The 18,103-nt window shown below is 37.2% G+C and overlaps 1 protein-coding gene across 3 annotated transcripts in view; it reads left to right on the top strand.

Annotated features, from left to right (window-relative positions):
* The window catches only part of ATP6V1H (ATPase H+ transporting V1 subunit H), a 76,435-nt gene that overhangs the window by 16,713 nt on the left and 41,619 nt on the right, over nt 1-18,103 (top strand). For all 3 annotated transcript variants that reach the window (XM_075213512.1, XM_075213513.1, XM_075213515.1), the window contains exons 6-10: nt 2,543-2,656; nt 4,674-4,778; nt 8,507-8,560; nt 13,907-14,004; nt 16,058-16,250. In XM_075213512.1, coding sequence (XP_075069613.1) covers nt 2,543-2,656; nt 4,674-4,778; nt 8,507-8,560; nt 13,907-14,004; nt 16,058-16,250 — 564 coding nt within the window. The remainder of the gene's footprint in view (nt 1-2,542; nt 2,657-4,673; nt 4,779-8,506; nt 8,561-13,906; nt 14,005-16,057; nt 16,251-18,103) is intronic.

The raw sequence follows: 18,103 nt of genomic DNA, 5'->3' as shown, positions 1-18,103 counted from the left end.
AAATTACATTTTGTCATTTGACTACATTTAATATAGATCTTAAGGCAAATTTAGTCTGATGGGCACAGTCTATATAGATTATGGGCATCACTTAAGTTAAGGAGCAAAGCAAAAAAGCAGATTTGATCCTGGACAAACCATTTTTATTTTTATGCTGCAAGTTAGAGTTGAGCTAGGATACCCCCCTATCAACTCTAAATCGGTTGGCACAAGTTTGCCCCCCCCCCCCTGCAGTGCAACATGGTTTTGCCAAAGTGCAAATTTGCAAAGTATAATATGTGATCAAATCTGCACACGGATGTAAATGTGTGTTTTATGGTAATAAAACCGATCTAGCTCTGCATAAGTCCCTGTATGGTTTTGTATACCAGTGACACACATCCACTGTCACATACACATGCTATTTTTAATATGTTTATTTTTTATATCATTTTTCTTATTTTTTCCTGCTGTATCTATGAAAGGTGAATAACTGATTGTCTAATCCAGAAGTGTAATAAAAAAGTATTAGATGTTTTATTTATGAAATAGCAAAAACCTTGTTAAAGCAGAATAGTGCAGCTGAGCTCCAGTTACAGGAACGCTCTCACTCTCCAACACTCCCAGAGCACACATCTTTATTGCAAAATAAACAATCAGGTTATGACACATAGCAACATCCTGAATACATTAAGACACAAGTAATGCTTTGAATACATGATAGGTCAATCACATTACTTATGTCCAATTGGTTGGAGTAGGAATCCACTATTCCTCGATTTCCAATAAATAATTATTATGGGATATTTAGGGGAGTGTCATTGTCCATATATCTTAAGAGGGAGTCGGAGGAAACATAATTTTCTATGTACAGTGTGCATATTGTTTAAGAATATGTAGACTTGGAGTAAAGAAGTCCATATAAGGCAAGGTTACTCTGCTTGAGACTTGCATTATCATCATCACATGGCTGAGGCTTCCATCTTTGTTTTATTAGTATGTTTGTTTCTTTTTTACTTAATGTGCATCTCCGGTTTAAACAAAGAGAAGTTAGGCACAAAACAATACTACGCTTTTCAAGTATAAGTAGATACACTCAAGCGTAATCGGTAAAACACATCCCATTATTCATAATAAATACTGAAGCTGATCTTGTCATGACCCAAAGACCACAATTTACCCATGTTATTTTTTAGGTTTAAGGCACAGGAGAAGCACTTGCTATAGAATGGAAGCTGATGCTACCAATTCTATGCTCCATATTATCAGCCGATTTGCCTGAACTATGCTCAGTACTGAGCTGCCGGAGGAAAATGGCAAAGTGCAAGCGGCTCTTACAAGTCATTCATACACTCCCTGGTTAGATTGGATATGCAGAGGGAATGGCTTTCTCTGTGCGCTGATTAGATTACAGCGCAGGTTCCAGAATTGGCAACAGCGTAGGTTCCAGAATTGCCAACATCAACTACTAGCCTCAAATTATTGCAGCAGCTTAGCTGGGAAAGTAAATAATGTATGGTCATCGCCTTGGTGTGTTGATTATACAAATTGTACTTACAGAAGCATCAAGTGTCTACTGATGAGTACTTTGTTCTCCTCTATTTCAGATTCATTTTTTCTGCATTCAGTATTCAGAGTTTTATAATCTTTCTTTTTATGGAAATGTTCTCAAATTTGACATCGGTTCTTTTCTTCACACTCAGATCAGATGATGTATCTGACAGTTTTGTTCTTATTATTCATTAGATCAAATGTCAGGAAGGCTATATGCAGTACTTGCCTAATTACACAATATAGCAATTGGTGCTTTTAAATCGTTTCTGCTTTTTTACCCTTTTATAACCTCTTGGTTTTGACCTCATCGACTCTTTTCAATGTCTACGGATCTGTATAAATACCATTATGCTGCAAAAGCTTCTAATGTGTAGTGTTCATTCCAAGTGCTGTATTACCAAGTTTAATCTTATTGTGGCTTTTACTTTAAATGTTTCAACATCAAAAATCAAAATAATATGGCTAATAGTGTTTATTTCTTTGGTAAGTGGAAAAATAGGAAGTGGTGTTTGTTGCTTCCTGGAACAATGACTTTGCTTCCAGTGTGAAAACGATATTAATAATTTTTTTTTTCTTTTAAATAAATGTTTATGCTTGTGACCAGCACCATGGGAATCAATGATTTAATAGCCTTTGTGCCTGTTAACTTTCGCTTTAAAAAAGTCTTAAATTGTGTTATAAAATATATTTATCTAAAAATGTGATAGCGTATCACATAAAATATACAACATAGAAAATACATAATAAACAACATATGATTTTAAAATTGTATATATCTTGTGCTTTTTCCTCGTTACAATTTGCCTTAATAAAAGTGTTGTTGCCCCCTTCATTAAGAAAGCAAAACAGTCTTGTTCAGTTTAGTAAAATCATTTGAGCATGTTATGTGGTATGTGGCATTAGATTGGTAGTAATGATTGTACTAGTCCGTAAACTATAAAGGAAAAGTTTTAAACAACTTTATTGATTTTTTTTTTTTTCACTATTCTTAATATTATTTGTTTTGTAGGAAAATCATCAGCGTGTCAGCATATTTTTTGATTATGCTCGCCGTGGGAAGAACACAGCCTGGTCCTACTTTTTACCAATGTTAAATCGTCAGGATCTATTCACTGTTCACATGGTAAAATAAATCTTTATTTGTTACTAGTTGTATAAAGCAGAGCTGTTGGTTAAAAAAACTAAAAAAAATAAGCAGAGTGCTTCTTTGATTTAAGTTAAAACATTCATGTATTGATAATTCGGCACAAAGAGCCTCTAATTCCTATGACAAATATGAAATCAGTATAGACTGAGGATCGCCCAAACCATACTGTACTCTTATATAGCTAATGCACATTAACTGTCCCCTGCACGAAACCTACTAGGAGCTGGTGGTGATCATATTGTATGCCTTTTATATCCCACTTGAGTTGTTTCGGGTGAATTAATTGACTCCTTTCTCATTTGTTAACCCCACAATCTGACTGTGGTACACTTTTATTTAAACATTTTAATTCCATTTTATATTCATGTTTTCTGGGATAATAATCTAATTCTCCAGCACTGCCTATTATAAAGGTACTCTATCATAAAAATTGTATCTAGAGATTAGTGCTTTCAAAATGTCCTATCTACCAATGTATCCTGTCCTCCAGGATATGTTCTGCTGTTATTTTGTTTATCACTGATTTTTTATTTTTCTCCATTTTAATTGACCTTGGCTGAACTAAACAATGTTAAATAGCAACGGCTTGATTTAGTGCAGGTTAGTAAGTAAAGCGCTATTAGTCTAGGACTGTCAGGGGCAGTGCTGTTTGTGCAGGTCCACTGTGTTACCTGAAGAGCCTGGCACTGCAATAGGGGTTATCTTTTGCCTTTCCCTGTTTTTCCCTGTTGACACAAGCCAGGGTAAGTACAAAATCAAAGCTCAGCCAGAGGCAGAAATGTAACAATGTAATAACATAAAGGGGTTCTTGGTTTCATATTCTGACTTCTGGTTCAGAAGTTTGCATTGCCATGTAGAATTAAAGGAGGACGACTTTATTGTACTTGTACTTTTGGAAGATGGTCATGTGAGCTACAAAGTGAAGTGCATGTGGCTTGATGTCCGTTGCATCTTTGTGTCCCTTCACATGGTGGTCACTGCCCTAGTCAGGGCTTGATGACCACCTGGAAGGCAGGTAACCATCCTCCGGTAGGGGTGCCTCATCATCTGGGTGTCGCCCTTGTCCGGGTGAGTAAGCAGCTGTGGGATCTTATGTATTAAACTAAACTTCCCTTTGGCCTCTATTACTTTTAAATATATTTAGTCATAGTCTTTCAATTATTTTTGCCAATCAACGAACGTGCCGATCTAATAGCATTTTTAATATGAAGGTATCCGAATAAAGTATTGTGGTTGGTGGTTAGAATTAACAACTTCCCCATGGAGATACATTTCAATACTGTGTCAGTAAGTATCAAAAGATTGGAGTTACCTATTAAATCCAACTGTGACAACACATCATTTCCTTATTATAATTTTCTTCCAATTAGTATGTAATTGAATTTGTGTAGTGCGAGTGCTTGAACACAAGATCTCAGTTATTTCTTAGTTGCTTTCTATCCTTCTTTGTAATGTATATACTGAAAAAATACATTTAAAATATGTTTTCCTCAGCTAAAACGCAGGGTCCAGATAGTCTTTATACGAATTGCTTTCTGTAGTCACTTACCATTAATATAGGTTTAAACTGACTTCCAAAATCTGCACACAACTGGTCATTCCTACATAATTTTCAACATCAAGATATTGGAACTGTGCTTATTTCTGATATTGTCGTTCTACAATATCTTGCCTACTATTTTTGCTTTGAAGTGTGATTGAATACTTGTCGCTTATACATATTAGTAATTGCGCTAATAAAGGTAATATATAACTGCTGTGATGTATGTTGTGCTGAATTCCATGTAATTGCAGTATTTTTCTTTGTTCCATTCAATCATTGGTGTGATTAAATAATAGGATTTCTACATCCCTGTCTGCTCACACCTTGGTAAACGCAGCCCGAAAAATAGAACTGTTGTGACTTGTGTGAGTTGTTATAAATAAAAAATAAATAAATATATATATATATATAAATCTATAAATGTCAATTTTTTTTTCACCACACTTTCAGGCTGCACGTATAATTGCTAAATTGGCTGCCTGGGGCAGAGAATTGATGGAAGGCAGTGATTTGAATTACTACTTCAACTGGATTAAAACTCAGCTGAGCTCCCAGGTATATATAATTTAAAAAAAATATATATTTTTTTTTTTATTTCAAATTTAGCCATTTACTGAATGTATTGGAAGATTGTGTACTGTTGTAGAAAGTAGCTCCAAATCTTAATTACTTTTATATTGAAAATCCTAATTACTGCCTAATTACTTAAGTCCCTCCTTAGAGAGAGATAATCAAGACATTCTATGATTGCGCAAAATGTGCATTGATGCATATTTGTTAGTGGTTTTCAACATATTAGTTCATAGATTAACATATTAGGCCTTATTTAGAGTTCTCCAGCTAGAATGTGCAATTTTGCACCTTGGTAAACCATTTTGTTAAAATGTGCAGATTTAGAATTGGGATGGGCATCCTAGCTCAATTCTAAATCTCAGTGTTAAAATAAAGCGGACTGATATTTGGGTGTTGCCTGCAAAAGCAGGCAGTATTTTCCCTCCACTGCAGAATAAAATAAATAATTTGCACTACTGGTATCACAACACAGTTTACCCAGGTCCGAACTTGCACCTTTTAGTTGAATTTGCTACTAACTCTACATGAGATATAGATATATATGTATATATACACACAAAAGCCAGCAGTCTGGATATAACAGCTGACCCACATATCATTGTCCCCTGTCCGCTCACTCTGGGACACTGCTTGAGGTCTTAGCTGGTACAAACTTAGGGTTGTTACAAATAAGGATAAAGGAGAGAACTCTGTTGCCCTTTGCCATGCACCCCTACATAGTATGTTGGCATACTATTCAAATATTCCAGGCTGGCAGGGCTCATTGAGGAGTGTGTAGCACAGGTGAGGGTGCATGGGCTAGTCAAGACAATGTGCACCAGGGAATCAGGTGAAGTTAAGGCTTGCATCCTGCCTTTGGAACTATATTAAATAACTTGGGTATGGAATTCCCTCTTCCACCCCCCACCATAAATAGATGATGAATGCACCAAAGTATTTAGTGCATGAGCTCCCTCGTCCAGCCAAATTGCTCTTATGTAGAAATAAAAGTTGAATTTGTATCTGATACAAAAATCTAGGGTAAGCCATTTTTAGGAGGGTCTTCCTTACAGACAAGAAGGGAAGAGAGCCTCAGTCCTCCCAGTTTGATTTTGTATCCCAACTTCAAGTCAATAAGACAGGTATGGCATGGATATCTAATTCTGGGTCTCAATTAGCTACTTTGCAGTAATTGTGGCAGCAAATGTGTACCCTGTGCTCTCCTAGTTGTTGTCAGAGGCACCAGAATGAAGAGCACAAAGGAGAGAGCTCATCCCTTGCTAGGTTTACCTAGTGGGTTCTACAGGGATCTTGATTGTTGTAAGCAATACACCCTCCATGACAACAAAGGCCCACAAAGTACAGAGAAGATGATTCCAATCAAGTAAACCAAAAGAACTATGCTTTGCTGAAATGTAGCCCCTTTCAACCTGATCAAGCATGTCTGGTCTCTGTGTACCAATGGTACTATAACAATAAGCGTTTAGAATATTAGGTCTTCGAGTTACAATTTAGGTGGTTGATCGGAAAGTGCCTCCCCTTTTCAGAAGCCAGTCTGAACAAATAAAAAACCTTAGTTAAATTGCACTTGGCATACCTTCCGTTTAAGGATGCTAGGCTATAGGACATTTATGTGTATAAATTATATAACTTACAGACATCTTTTTGTAAATCCTCCTTTGACTTGATTTCACTTTTTTTAAAAGTTCTGTAGCGGTAGTAGGGACCAAGACTGCCTATCCTGAAAGTCTTTCTATATGGCTCAGAAGTGGTCTTGGTTTCACATCGTTTGGAGTAGAGATCATTTTGCAATACCCTTTTGTAGAATCCAATGTTTTATTTGTCTGGGATCTGTCAGGGACACTGTATTTGGATTACTATACTGTAATATACAGCACTATACTATATACTTTACTATATAAATCTAGCCAGCATTGTCCTAGTGTATTACCAAATCTATTAAATTTGCAACTTAAAAGGTAACTATACTCGCACGAATAATAAATTATTCTTTCAAATCAAAATCGTTATGGTGGGTACCGCAGCTCACTCCTGACACATGAAATAGAGCTTCTGCCCTAAATGAACAGGTTGAAGAGTCAGACATGGCTACTGCTGCCATTCGGCAGGTATATTAGGAATTTGTGCCGCTCCTTAGCAACATATGTAACCATGGAAACAAACTATGGATCCTTTTGAACCATCCAACATGTCTACTCATGTGCTTGATTTTAAACCTTGTAACTTTCAATTATTGCATACAGATTTCTTTTAAAGAAAACCTCAATACCCTTTCTGCAGTGACGTTGGCTGTGTATTTACCACTGTAAAGAAAATGAAAATTGTTTCAAGGTGCCCACTGTGACGCAATAACTCTTCACACTGTTCTTCTTTTATTGGCAAACAGGGCAGAGCTGTTTGTTGTACACCACTGTGCAGAGCACGTCCATGTGGAGTCAGATGTTTTATATACATCCGTTTTGTTAGTATAACATGGTAAAGTGAAAAACACACACACACACACACACACACACACACACACACACACACACACACACACACACACACACACACACACACACACACACACACACACACACACACACACACACACACACACACACACACTCTTAAATGTTAGTACTGTTTGTAAGTACACTTTTGTCAGCCTATATTACCAAACACCACTGGAGCCTTCCTACGTGCCTGAAGCCCAGTGCTGCTGGTAGCTGATCTCCGTGTGCCGTTAGTATGGGGAGATGGAAGCCGCCTCTCACTTAGAAACGCGTCTTGTGAACATTGCTATATGAAAGGCGTGAGCAGCTTCTCTCCATGCACTGACTGCGAGATCGGATTGCAGCAACAGTAACTTGGAGTATGGTTCCTGTGGCACCACACTTAATTACTACATGAAGGAGTGAGTAATATAAGCTGGACTTTAAAGGGAAATACTGAATCCTTTTATCTGTTTCACTACTTTCATTGATTGTAAATTGTCTTGCTCAGTAAAACGAGGATAAACCTAGGCCAGAGAGAAGCTATGTCCTCATGTTATGTGCTAAAGCTTGCCATTATTTTATCGCTGCGACAATGTTACCAGTTTTTGAGAAATGGAATAGAAATAAAAATAGTCCTCCCTGTTTTTTTTTCCCCGTAAAACCAAGTCCACTAATACTCCCCGCAAACCATTCAATAGTTACCAACCTATTATTTTAATAATAGTGTGCTGGTAAAATATACACATTGTGACTGAAAACCAGACGTATGTGGGCTCCACAGTTTACCACTACTAACCAGCCTGTTGTTCTATTTGGAATGATAAACTCAGTGTTATGCTAGTTTTCACTTCAAAAGGAGTGTTAATCTTGATACTGTAATGTCCACACTATATATTTGTATAAATTCTATTTTTTTATTTTTTTTTAAGACTCTCGTCTCTGTGTCATTTGTACCCTAAAGACTGTGTCCTTATTGGAAATTAAGTGAAGTGTAAAGGTGCAAATTCACATTCAGACAAGTGATTTGACTTCAGAAATAGCTGGTATTTAGTGCATGTATCTCCTATACTTTACTGAACGTATAATGAAATATAAAGTGAAGATGGAATCTATGTATTAATTGAAAATTAATTATATCCTGTAACAAAGTAAAACTACAACTCATTAAAATAAATGCAACGTAAATGAAAATTGGTAATTTTTCTGCTGTTTCTTCTTTTTTTCACCCCTTAGAAATTACGAATAAGTGGAAGCGCTATGGAAACAGGAACCGTATCTCCAAGTGATGTAAGTGTTCAGTAAATGGAAATAAATGATATGGTGTGTGAGTGAATCATAGGTGAGAGCGAGCTGCTCTGCTTGATGCCTGGTTTTACTGTAACTTTCTTTACTCATTACAACAATGTATTCTAAAATCCAGCCTGTTCTATATTTCATTTATGCCACCCACGTTTCCCTTTTGCCTCTTATTACACAAGACTGTTAGACTTGGATTGACCTAAGTTTGGCAGTAGAATTTAATAGATGAGGCACTATTTACGTACATGTAAAACATGACGTTATATAGGTGAGTGTGTAGGCTGCTGAACAGGTAAGGGCACCCACCAATCTGCAGTTTTCTTGGAAGAGAAGTGACAACATCAAAGTTTAATAATTTCAGTTTGTAATTTAATCTTGTGATTTATCATTTTGAATGGGTGTTTTATTTGTACTTGTGGTTTTTTTTTTCCACTGCCTTTATCTGTGGTACTTGCCCACACTATAGTGGTCACTATGTATTTCCGTAGCTATAGTCATGGTGGCTCTGGTTTGGGCTTGTTTCGCTATTGTGGATAGGTGCAGCCAAGTATTGCTCTGAGTTTTGCATATTTTTTTTTTTTATTTTTTTTTTGCACATTCATTTTGTTTTGTGTCTTATTATTTTGATCTCAGATTATCATATATTTCTATTTTTATCTGCAAAGTGTTATTTTTAGTGTTTAATTTTTTGGAATTTATTCCAACTTCCAATCTGCTTCTACCATGTTCCCCTGCTATCCCGTTACCATACCTCTATCCTGTGCAGCTATACGGTGTAATGTGACCACACAAATTCTTTTCTGTGGAGTATGAATCAGTGGTGGTGAACAGCAAGACTGTGATCGCATGTGACCTGTATGACTTGCACGCAGACCTCCTGACCACATAAAGAGGGATTTCACGTGGCACATGTAGTGGTTTGGTTCCCAATTTTTATATTAATGTTTTCTCCGCAGCGCTAACCATAGACAACCTACTAGAGGTTATTTGCAGAACGCAAAGTGGTCTAGATTTAATGTGCCTCGATTACTGCCAAAGCTGATCGGTTAATGGAGTAGGATGGAGCAGACGTTTGGAGGGGAATAGTTGGGTGGAGTTAGGTCATTTCTTGTGCACTAGTTGTACTTCAGCACTTTCTTATGCTGAGCAATGCAAACAGCAGATTTCATTTTGTGGAGCAAGGTTATTGAAACGGAGAAGCTGAGTATTTAGGAGAGTGACTTGCTGTGTGTAGTTGCACATGGGCATTTTGTTACCGCAAGAGAACTTGAATTTTGCACCAGATCAGAGGAGACGGTCTTGTACTTTCATTGGGATGTACTTTGTACCCTCATGTTGATATTAAGAGGAAAGCTGCATTTCGAGGAGCGCTCTCAAGCAATTTAATAAAAAGTTTCACACACACAATAGTGATATATGTAATAAAAACATTTGTGATGCCCACTAAAAAGTTATTTTTTGACAAGCTAAAAAAAACCCCAACCATTTACAGAGGAGGATGCTCACATCTTCTACTGAGCGTACGGTACTATATACCTGCCAGCAATAACTTCTTTTTTGTTTATTGTTTGTACCAAGGAGGAGGGAAGAGAAACCTGTTACTCCTCTTGAAATGGCCTGGCAAATGGAATGCTCTGAGGCCATCATTTGTGTACAATGATGCTGCCATCGCCTTCTATAGGTGGATAAAAGTGCGCTGTTGTTTACCTTAAACTGCTCCCCATTAGCAGTTCTTACTTGGCTACTAGTTACAGCTGAAGATGACCATTGGAAGACTGTGGCAATTGTGGCTGCGTGCAGTGTGGAGCGTTTTAATGCCTTCTCTATTATACCACCAGTCAATGATTGCAGGATTTCCATTCACACGTTTTAATTTTCTCTTTATTTTCTGATATTTTGCTAAGGCTACATCACAACCTGTGAAGTAATTCTGAGCCCAGATATCCGTGAAAGACGAAATGGGACTTATTCGATCTAGATTACTCCTTTCTGCCAGGTCGTACTTGGTGATCTCTGCAGTTTGATGTAGAAATGTGCAAAATACCCATTCAAACACATTCCTGAGAAAGTCCAATTGTAATGTTTTCAGTGACTCAGCTAGACCTTGCTGTACACTGTTTGATAGATCGTATAGGTTCTTGGCCGCATAGGATATGTGCATTTATAGAGGTGTAGATGCAACACTCATCATAAGAGCTTTGGTGTTTATTTACAAATGATGGTAAAAACAAGCATGAGTTTGGGCCAGAACAAATAACACAATTAAAGCACAGTTCATCGATTGGTAGTGGGGAACTGCATAGGTGTTCAAAAATAGATTCCACAGAAGTGTAAAAAATCAGTCCAATTATTAGTTTTTCAACTGATTGGATCAATGTTTCAGAAATAAAGTGTATTCGTTCTAGAAGGGGTGAATGATGGTGGAGATAACAAATAGTAGATGCTATTGTTCGTGTTGCTCGCAGGGGTTTCCGAGCGTACATGAAGTCCAGGTTAATGTAAGGTAATTGGTTTATAGATGACTCGCGTTTAATGTTGACACTGCTCAGCCAAGTTGTATTGTTGTCCTCCTCCTGCAATCTGGGTGTTTCTTTCTTCCCCTTGATGTGGGTGAGTTGTTTCATTTATGGCTCTGTAGTCAGTGTGCAGTGACGGAGGTGGCGCATACGCGCTTCATGTTAGTAAACGCCAGCTTGTCAGATATTGGGACCACAGAGTTTACAAAGTCATGTTTGTTGCAGTACTCGCACAAATTATAACTTTTCAGGAGACTTTTGAATTCTTTAAAAATATCATTAGTCTGTGTATACATCCTATCACAGCAAAGAAAATCTACCAAAAATATCCAAAAGTGTTTGGTAATTAAGGGAATTCAGGTAAACTTCCATAAATCTAATGAACAGTGTTCTAAGTGGAGAGGGTTTTATTGAGTATTTGTGAGTTCTAGTTGAAAGTATAACTCGTGTCAAAACTATATTTTCAGTTTTGGTATGAAGTTCTGTAAGTTATCCGGCAGATCTCCAGGCCCGCCAATAGGCCAGCCATGCACACCTCTCTTTTACTAGGGCTGTATTCTTTCAAACAGCGTTGTGCCCTACTGCTGCCGAATTTCAGGCCACTTGCAGTAAATATTACGATGCAGCTTTGTGTTTCCTTCCTCTAAGTATTGCGTGCTGATTATTATAGTTCTATGTGGGATTGTTTTATTTCATGTTTCTTTTCTCTTGTGTGTTTTTTTTTTTTTCCTTTTCTTCTCTTTTCTTTGCCGAATTACTGGACAACATGACTAGGAGAAATATTGACACATCAACACTTTAGAAGCAATGCACATTTTTAAAACGGTTATATTCGGTTATAAATGGTTATATCTTTAACGATCTTACTCAGAGGTATTTAGATGACCATTTTGTTTTATACAGATAAAATTATATTTTCTGAATTTTCATACTATTTCAGTATAATCAATCTCTGACAACTGTATCTTAATGGATATGTTATTTTATTGGAAATGAAAATCCTTGAATTTGACCTTGTAATTTTCCTCACATAATAGCACCAAGCCATTACATGTTCCTTTTATAAGCGAAGAGCTTTATGTATTTATTGTACAGGCTTTTTGTCCCATTCATGTAGCTGTTGTCTTGAATGGGTGGAAAAGGAACATATTCTCTGTGTAGCGGAAAAGAGATGACCTTGCTAAGCGTTCTCTGTAATGACAAGTATTTTCCTCTCATTTTCAAAAATCCCCTATAAAATGCAAAAAAACATATAGGATTTTTTTAATACTTTTATACTGTTACTGAAACACTTGAGGTTTTTTGTTTTTTCTTAATATTTTTTTTGAACATTTGCACCTGGCGTTACTTGATTCTGATGCATTTTAATTAGACTACTTGCCATTTGTTTTGTTGAGATTTTTTGAAATGCTGTTAATAGACTTAAATTATGCTGAGTTTTAAAAAGGCTTTTAAATCTTTATCTCTGTTTATGTACAGTTTTGTGCCTTTCTGGTAATCTTTTTCTGTGACTATTCTAATACTTAGGCTGCCTTTATCATTTTGTGTAGGTTAAGTTCTGAATGTCTATTTGCTTTTTTCTGCCAGTAGCTTTTGCGCAACTAGCATAATGATTTAAAAGTGGTTTTATTGTTGTAAGGAAGTGCTATGCTCAGTTCCACTGAGAAATGCGCGAGCTAGCAAACGGATATCGTTTATTTAGCGCCAATCATGTTGCACAGCACTGAGCAGAAAACATGGAATCATTGACATCAGTCCCTGCCCCATTAGCGCTTACATTCTAAATTCCTTACCATGCACAGGCATCCGTTTCGGCAATAGGTAATTGGCTTACCAGTTTGTTTTTGGACTGTGGGAGGAAACAAGCGTAAAACATGGTGAGAGCATACCAATTCCACACCCATAGGGCCCTGGTCAGCATTGAACTCCTGAACCCAGCACTGTGAGTCAGCAATGCTAACAACCTTGTCATCTTGCTGCACATTTGCAAAGACGTGTTAACCCTTACTACTCCGGCCCAGTATCGCTCAGCTGCTCCAGGGGTATTTTTTTGTTTAATTTCAGCAATAATTGATTTTTTGATTGAGGGGCTAATGGTAAATAGACTTAATGGGGATAGTTACACCTACTGATGAGTTTTCAATTGTTTGTACTGGCCCTGCTGCAATTGTTGCTATGTACATTGATTTTGGATTTCTTCACTTATTTTCTTTAGTCATGTACTTATATGATCAGGCAGGATTCTTCCATTGCCATGGGATAGAACACATCTGCACATTGTTTCTATGCAGACCGTTGTATCTAATGTTGAGATGTGTGCTAGAGCAATGACAACAAAAAATAGTGATATATTAATACATGGAAATAGAAAGAAATTCTGAAATTTTGTAGTAGAGTAAGTGATAAATTAGATAAGTCCTCTAAAGTAACCGACTGCAAACTGTGTATTAACATAAATGAATTAATCTGTCGCTCACAAAGGGCGTTTAACATCATGCCGTCATACTGCCAAGTAATGTGGTATATCTTACACCATGCAGAAAGGGTTACTGCGGAGGAATCTAACCACAGTTACCAATAGCAATGAACTTGTGTAGACACACTGTTTAGCACCACAAAGTGGTGATCTATTGCATCGTGCCTTCTTAACAAATGATGCAGTTAAATGCATTAAAGTATCTCTGTAATGTTTCAATAATATGCCATCAATTCATCCATCCAGTTTGTACTGTGCTCAGTGACATCCCCAGACTGTTGCCTATGTATCCTTTCTGCTTTCAGTGCTTGTCCCTAATGTCTCTCATCCTTCCACCTGCAGAGCTCCCAGTACGTACAGTGTGTTGCCGGATGCCTTCAGCTGATGCTTAGGGTTAATGAGTATCGCTTCGCGTGGGTGGAAACAGATGGTGTCAACTGGTAAGGGCTCCATACAGATCATGATAATAAATGCTAAGAAGCTTATTCAAGACAATTGCTGTCACCATGGAATTCACTGCATCCTGGGAATACCAGTAATGTGATTATTCAAAGATAGGCATTCAACAGAGTACAGTAGAAAAGTATGCTTTAGATAAAGACATAAACTTCAGAGGCGTAGGAGTGAGCCTCACCTTACAGAAAATTCAATGTTTAGGTTTACAGATATCCAGATATGGTCAGTAAATGCGTGTTTGATAAAGCATACAGAAAAGTGATTTTTGGAAAATGTAGACTGATATATATATATATATATATATATATATATATATCACAATGCAGAGATATGCAGCCAGTGTTTCTGTACTTTGTGTCATCTTACTAATGAAAGCTAATATCTAATTGGTTGCTATGTCATAGCACACACATTTCTTCTTGCATTGGTTTATTTAAAAAGAGGGCAGCATGATGATAAATTTCACCAGATTTGGGCCCCTTGGCTTTACTTATAACCCCATACCTCCTGTACCAACTCCTTCCTCCTAAAAAGACTCCCTAGGTTCATAAGTAGCCTGACTCTGGACTCTCAATGCTGTTTCCCTTCCCAGAGAATCTAAGTAGTAATCCCCTCTGAAACTTTTATTGCCCCTCCTTTTATTTATTTGTTTCTCCTCTTAAAATGGAAAGATAGGGATAAGGAACTCTGGGGATAATTGGGAAGTGTGTTCTCTTTTTCTTTCAGTCTCGGTGGCGACCAGTGCCCCCCCTCCCCATTATATTGTTATAAAATGTTATAGTTTCTTGAGTATTCTGGATAACAATTGTATACTTACCTGTCGGTTTATTGTCAACCTCTGCCTACTTTATATATTTGCTATTCAAATATTTTTAGCTTTATTGACATATGCCCATGACATGTACTGTTCTCTGTTTTTGTCTCTTGCCCTGCAAATGTACTAATTGTTGATTCTTATCTGTACATGATTGCTATTTTTCTAAATAAATAGTTATAAAAAAAAAAAGAGGGCAGCACAGGGGCTTAGTGGTTAGCGCTTCTGCCTCTCAACACTTGGGTCATGAGTTTGATTCCCAACCATCTGTGTGGCGTTTGTATGTTCTCCCTGTGTTCGCGTGGTTTTCCTCCGGGTGATCCGGTTTCCTCCCGCACTCTAAAAACATACTAGTAGGTTAATTGGCTGCTATCAAATTGACCCTAGTCTATGTGTCTGTCTGTCTGTCTGTCTGTCTGTCTGTGTGTGTGTGTTAGGGAATTTAGACTGTAAACTCCAATGGGGGCAGGGTCTGATGTGAGTGACAAATATTCTCTGTACAGCTCTGCAAAATTAGTGGCGCTATATAAATAGATGATAGTGATTTATCCTTGTAGGACAAATGGGGTCTTTCTACTGTTTGTCTTTTTTACTCCAGTTTCGGGTATTAATGCTTTGTTGTGTTTTATGCCTTTTATAGAACTCTGTAGCATATGTTGGTGGTTTGATAAAGGTTCTTCCTGATCCCAAAAATGCAGATTAGTTTTAAATTTGCGGCAGAGAGATTATGAGCATATGGGATGGAGGTTGCAGAAAGAAGAAAAAGTTTGGTCAAAAAAGGGGATATTCTCTCTCTAGGTAGGGACAGACTAAGTATTTCTTTATGCCTAATCACACCACCCCCCGCCCCCCCTGTTTCCCCACACATTACTTTGGGGCATGAATGTGCACGTGTACATTCTATAACTGTGGATCGCTGCTGCATCTTGGTGCTAGTGATACGTGTGTGCTGTGATTCTGAGGGATCTGACACAGGGACCAAATTGTCTGCTGATTGGACAAGGAGAAGCTGTCTGATGTTCCTAACCATGTGTCATGTTCTGTGGCTCTCCTACTGTATTATAGCAATTGTCAGCGGACATACCTTCACAAAAAGTACAGAACAATGGGTTTCCTAGGGGAACAACACATCTATGTTCTAGCGTGGACTGTGTGCATTATAACCTAATAGCAAGGGTCTCCCAAACTAATGTGATGGTAATATAGTTTTTGATCTTTTTCAGCATTATGTCTGTATTGAGTAACAAATGTGGATTTCAGCTTCAATATCAAATGATATTTTCAATTTGGCTGCTTGCGTTCAGTCCACAAATGTGCGAGTATCTTCGACGGTACAACATTGTACCAGTATTGTCCGATATCCTACAGGAATCCGTCAAAGAGAAAGTGACCAGGATTATTCTAGCCGCTTTCAAGGTAAGTCGCCCATATAATGCTATATATTGTCATTAAATGTTTTTTTGAAAAACGATGTATAAATTACATTAAATTGTTTCTTGATACTACATACGAGCAAGGAACAATTGACTCTACTGTATACTATTCCTGTTTATTACCTTGCAAAATGCATAGTTATTTGCATGTCTTAGTGATGAACACATCTGTATGCAGCTGAGAGAATAAATGAAGTAGTTTATAGATCACAAAACAATTTGTCTTTCAATTGTTTTAATTTGTATTCTACAAGAACATGTTATGAATTCAAGAATTTCTTTATATATGCAAATAAATACATCTCACTATTGAGAAGTGAGGAACAGTTTTAATATATGGTGAAGACCTAAGGGTCTAATCAACATCGGTTTTTCATTTCTAGCGCCTCCTTTGGCGTGCATTCCTGCTGGAGTTTCAGAGCGGAAAAGTGTGCTTTAAGCTGCCAAAAAATGAGATAACCTAACGGTACATAACAAATATTTTGTCATTTTAATTAAAAACACTGGTTTATTTACTCTTTCATTATTCTGTTATCATGGGGCTGTTGGTCTGTCAGTTGTGCGATAGGCGATTAGGAGCCCCTCGTTTTAGCAGATTACATTTCCAGTGTATAATATATAAAACAAAATGTTCATTATCAAATTTCTTGTGCCCCCTTTGCAGTCCTTATAGGGTGTATAATTAGAGTTTTGTAAACGAAAGCTTCATGTTGGCTCTGAGGGATTGTGATGTTTCGGCACTTTCAGGGAAGTGAAGCAATGTTGGCATGTTAGCCCACCAGTATCTAATTTGCATGCTCCAGCCTTGGGCAAATGGAACAGAGGTGCCAGACTGAGAGGGGGAAAGTATTACAATGGCCTACGCTTTTTATTTAGACTAATTTGTTGAAATTGTGTTTATAATTCATTTGGGGTACACGGGTGATAATCAGACACGCTTAGCAAAATCTCTTAAAGGAGACTCGCTTAGAATCATTGCAGGTAAAAGGTGTTTTAAAAACTGAGTAAATATGGACATTTCCTTCATATTATAAGATTATTTTTTTTTTTTTTATTATCTCAGGCATAAGAAATGCTAACCTTCGGCTCTGCATTCTATGCCTAAAAGTTCATGCCAACCTACAGTTGCTTGCCCATTCATATGACTGTAATGTCTGTTTTCCTCTATTTTCCCCCACCCACATCCCAACCCCAAGATACTTTTTTAAAATAAAAGAAAAACCATTTGTGGTTTTGTTTTTGTAATATAGCTATTATTGTGTGGACACTGCCTCGTTGTAGTCTATACATTATAGTTTTTGCCTTCGTTTAGCTCTGGATGGTGTACAGTGCAAACAGTTTTTTGTTTTTCTGTTCTCTTCCAGGAAAGAGCAGTTCAGATCAGTTTCATAGAGGAATACATTACTATTCATTTAGAAGCTTGTTTGTAAGCTTAAAGTATACCTAAATATTGTGTATTCAGTGTGAAGAAAGTCCCCAGACAATAAGCACTCTTTGGTAATAACACCAAGTGTGACTGTATGCATCTAAGAATGCCGCATATCTATTTTCATCTGTAATCAATAGGTCTAATTTGCATATTCTCCAGAAGCCCTACAAATGATGCCTTAGTGTGGTAAGTGCTGCCGATATTGGATGCTTCAATGGATTTCTTGTTATCATGGCAACAGGAACTCTTTGAGAAAAAAACATTTAAAATTCTAAAGACTAAAGATTTAAAGCATAATACCATATAGAATGTTTGTGTCCTCTTCTTTCACCTTGCAACGCAGGCATAAGGGACAGGTACTGGCTGATGGGAGCTGTACAGGCTCATCAAAGCTACTTTCTATATGC

This window comes from Mixophyes fleayi, chromosome 5 (genome assembly GCF_038048845.1).
Source record: "Mixophyes fleayi isolate aMixFle1 chromosome 5, aMixFle1.hap1, whole genome shotgun sequence".
In the NCBI taxonomy this organism is placed as follows: Eukaryota; Metazoa; Chordata; class Amphibia; order Anura; family Limnodynastidae; genus Mixophyes; species Mixophyes fleayi.
The sequence above is the reverse complement of the archived record's forward strand: the minus strand, read 5'-3'. Positions and strand labels throughout refer to the sequence as shown.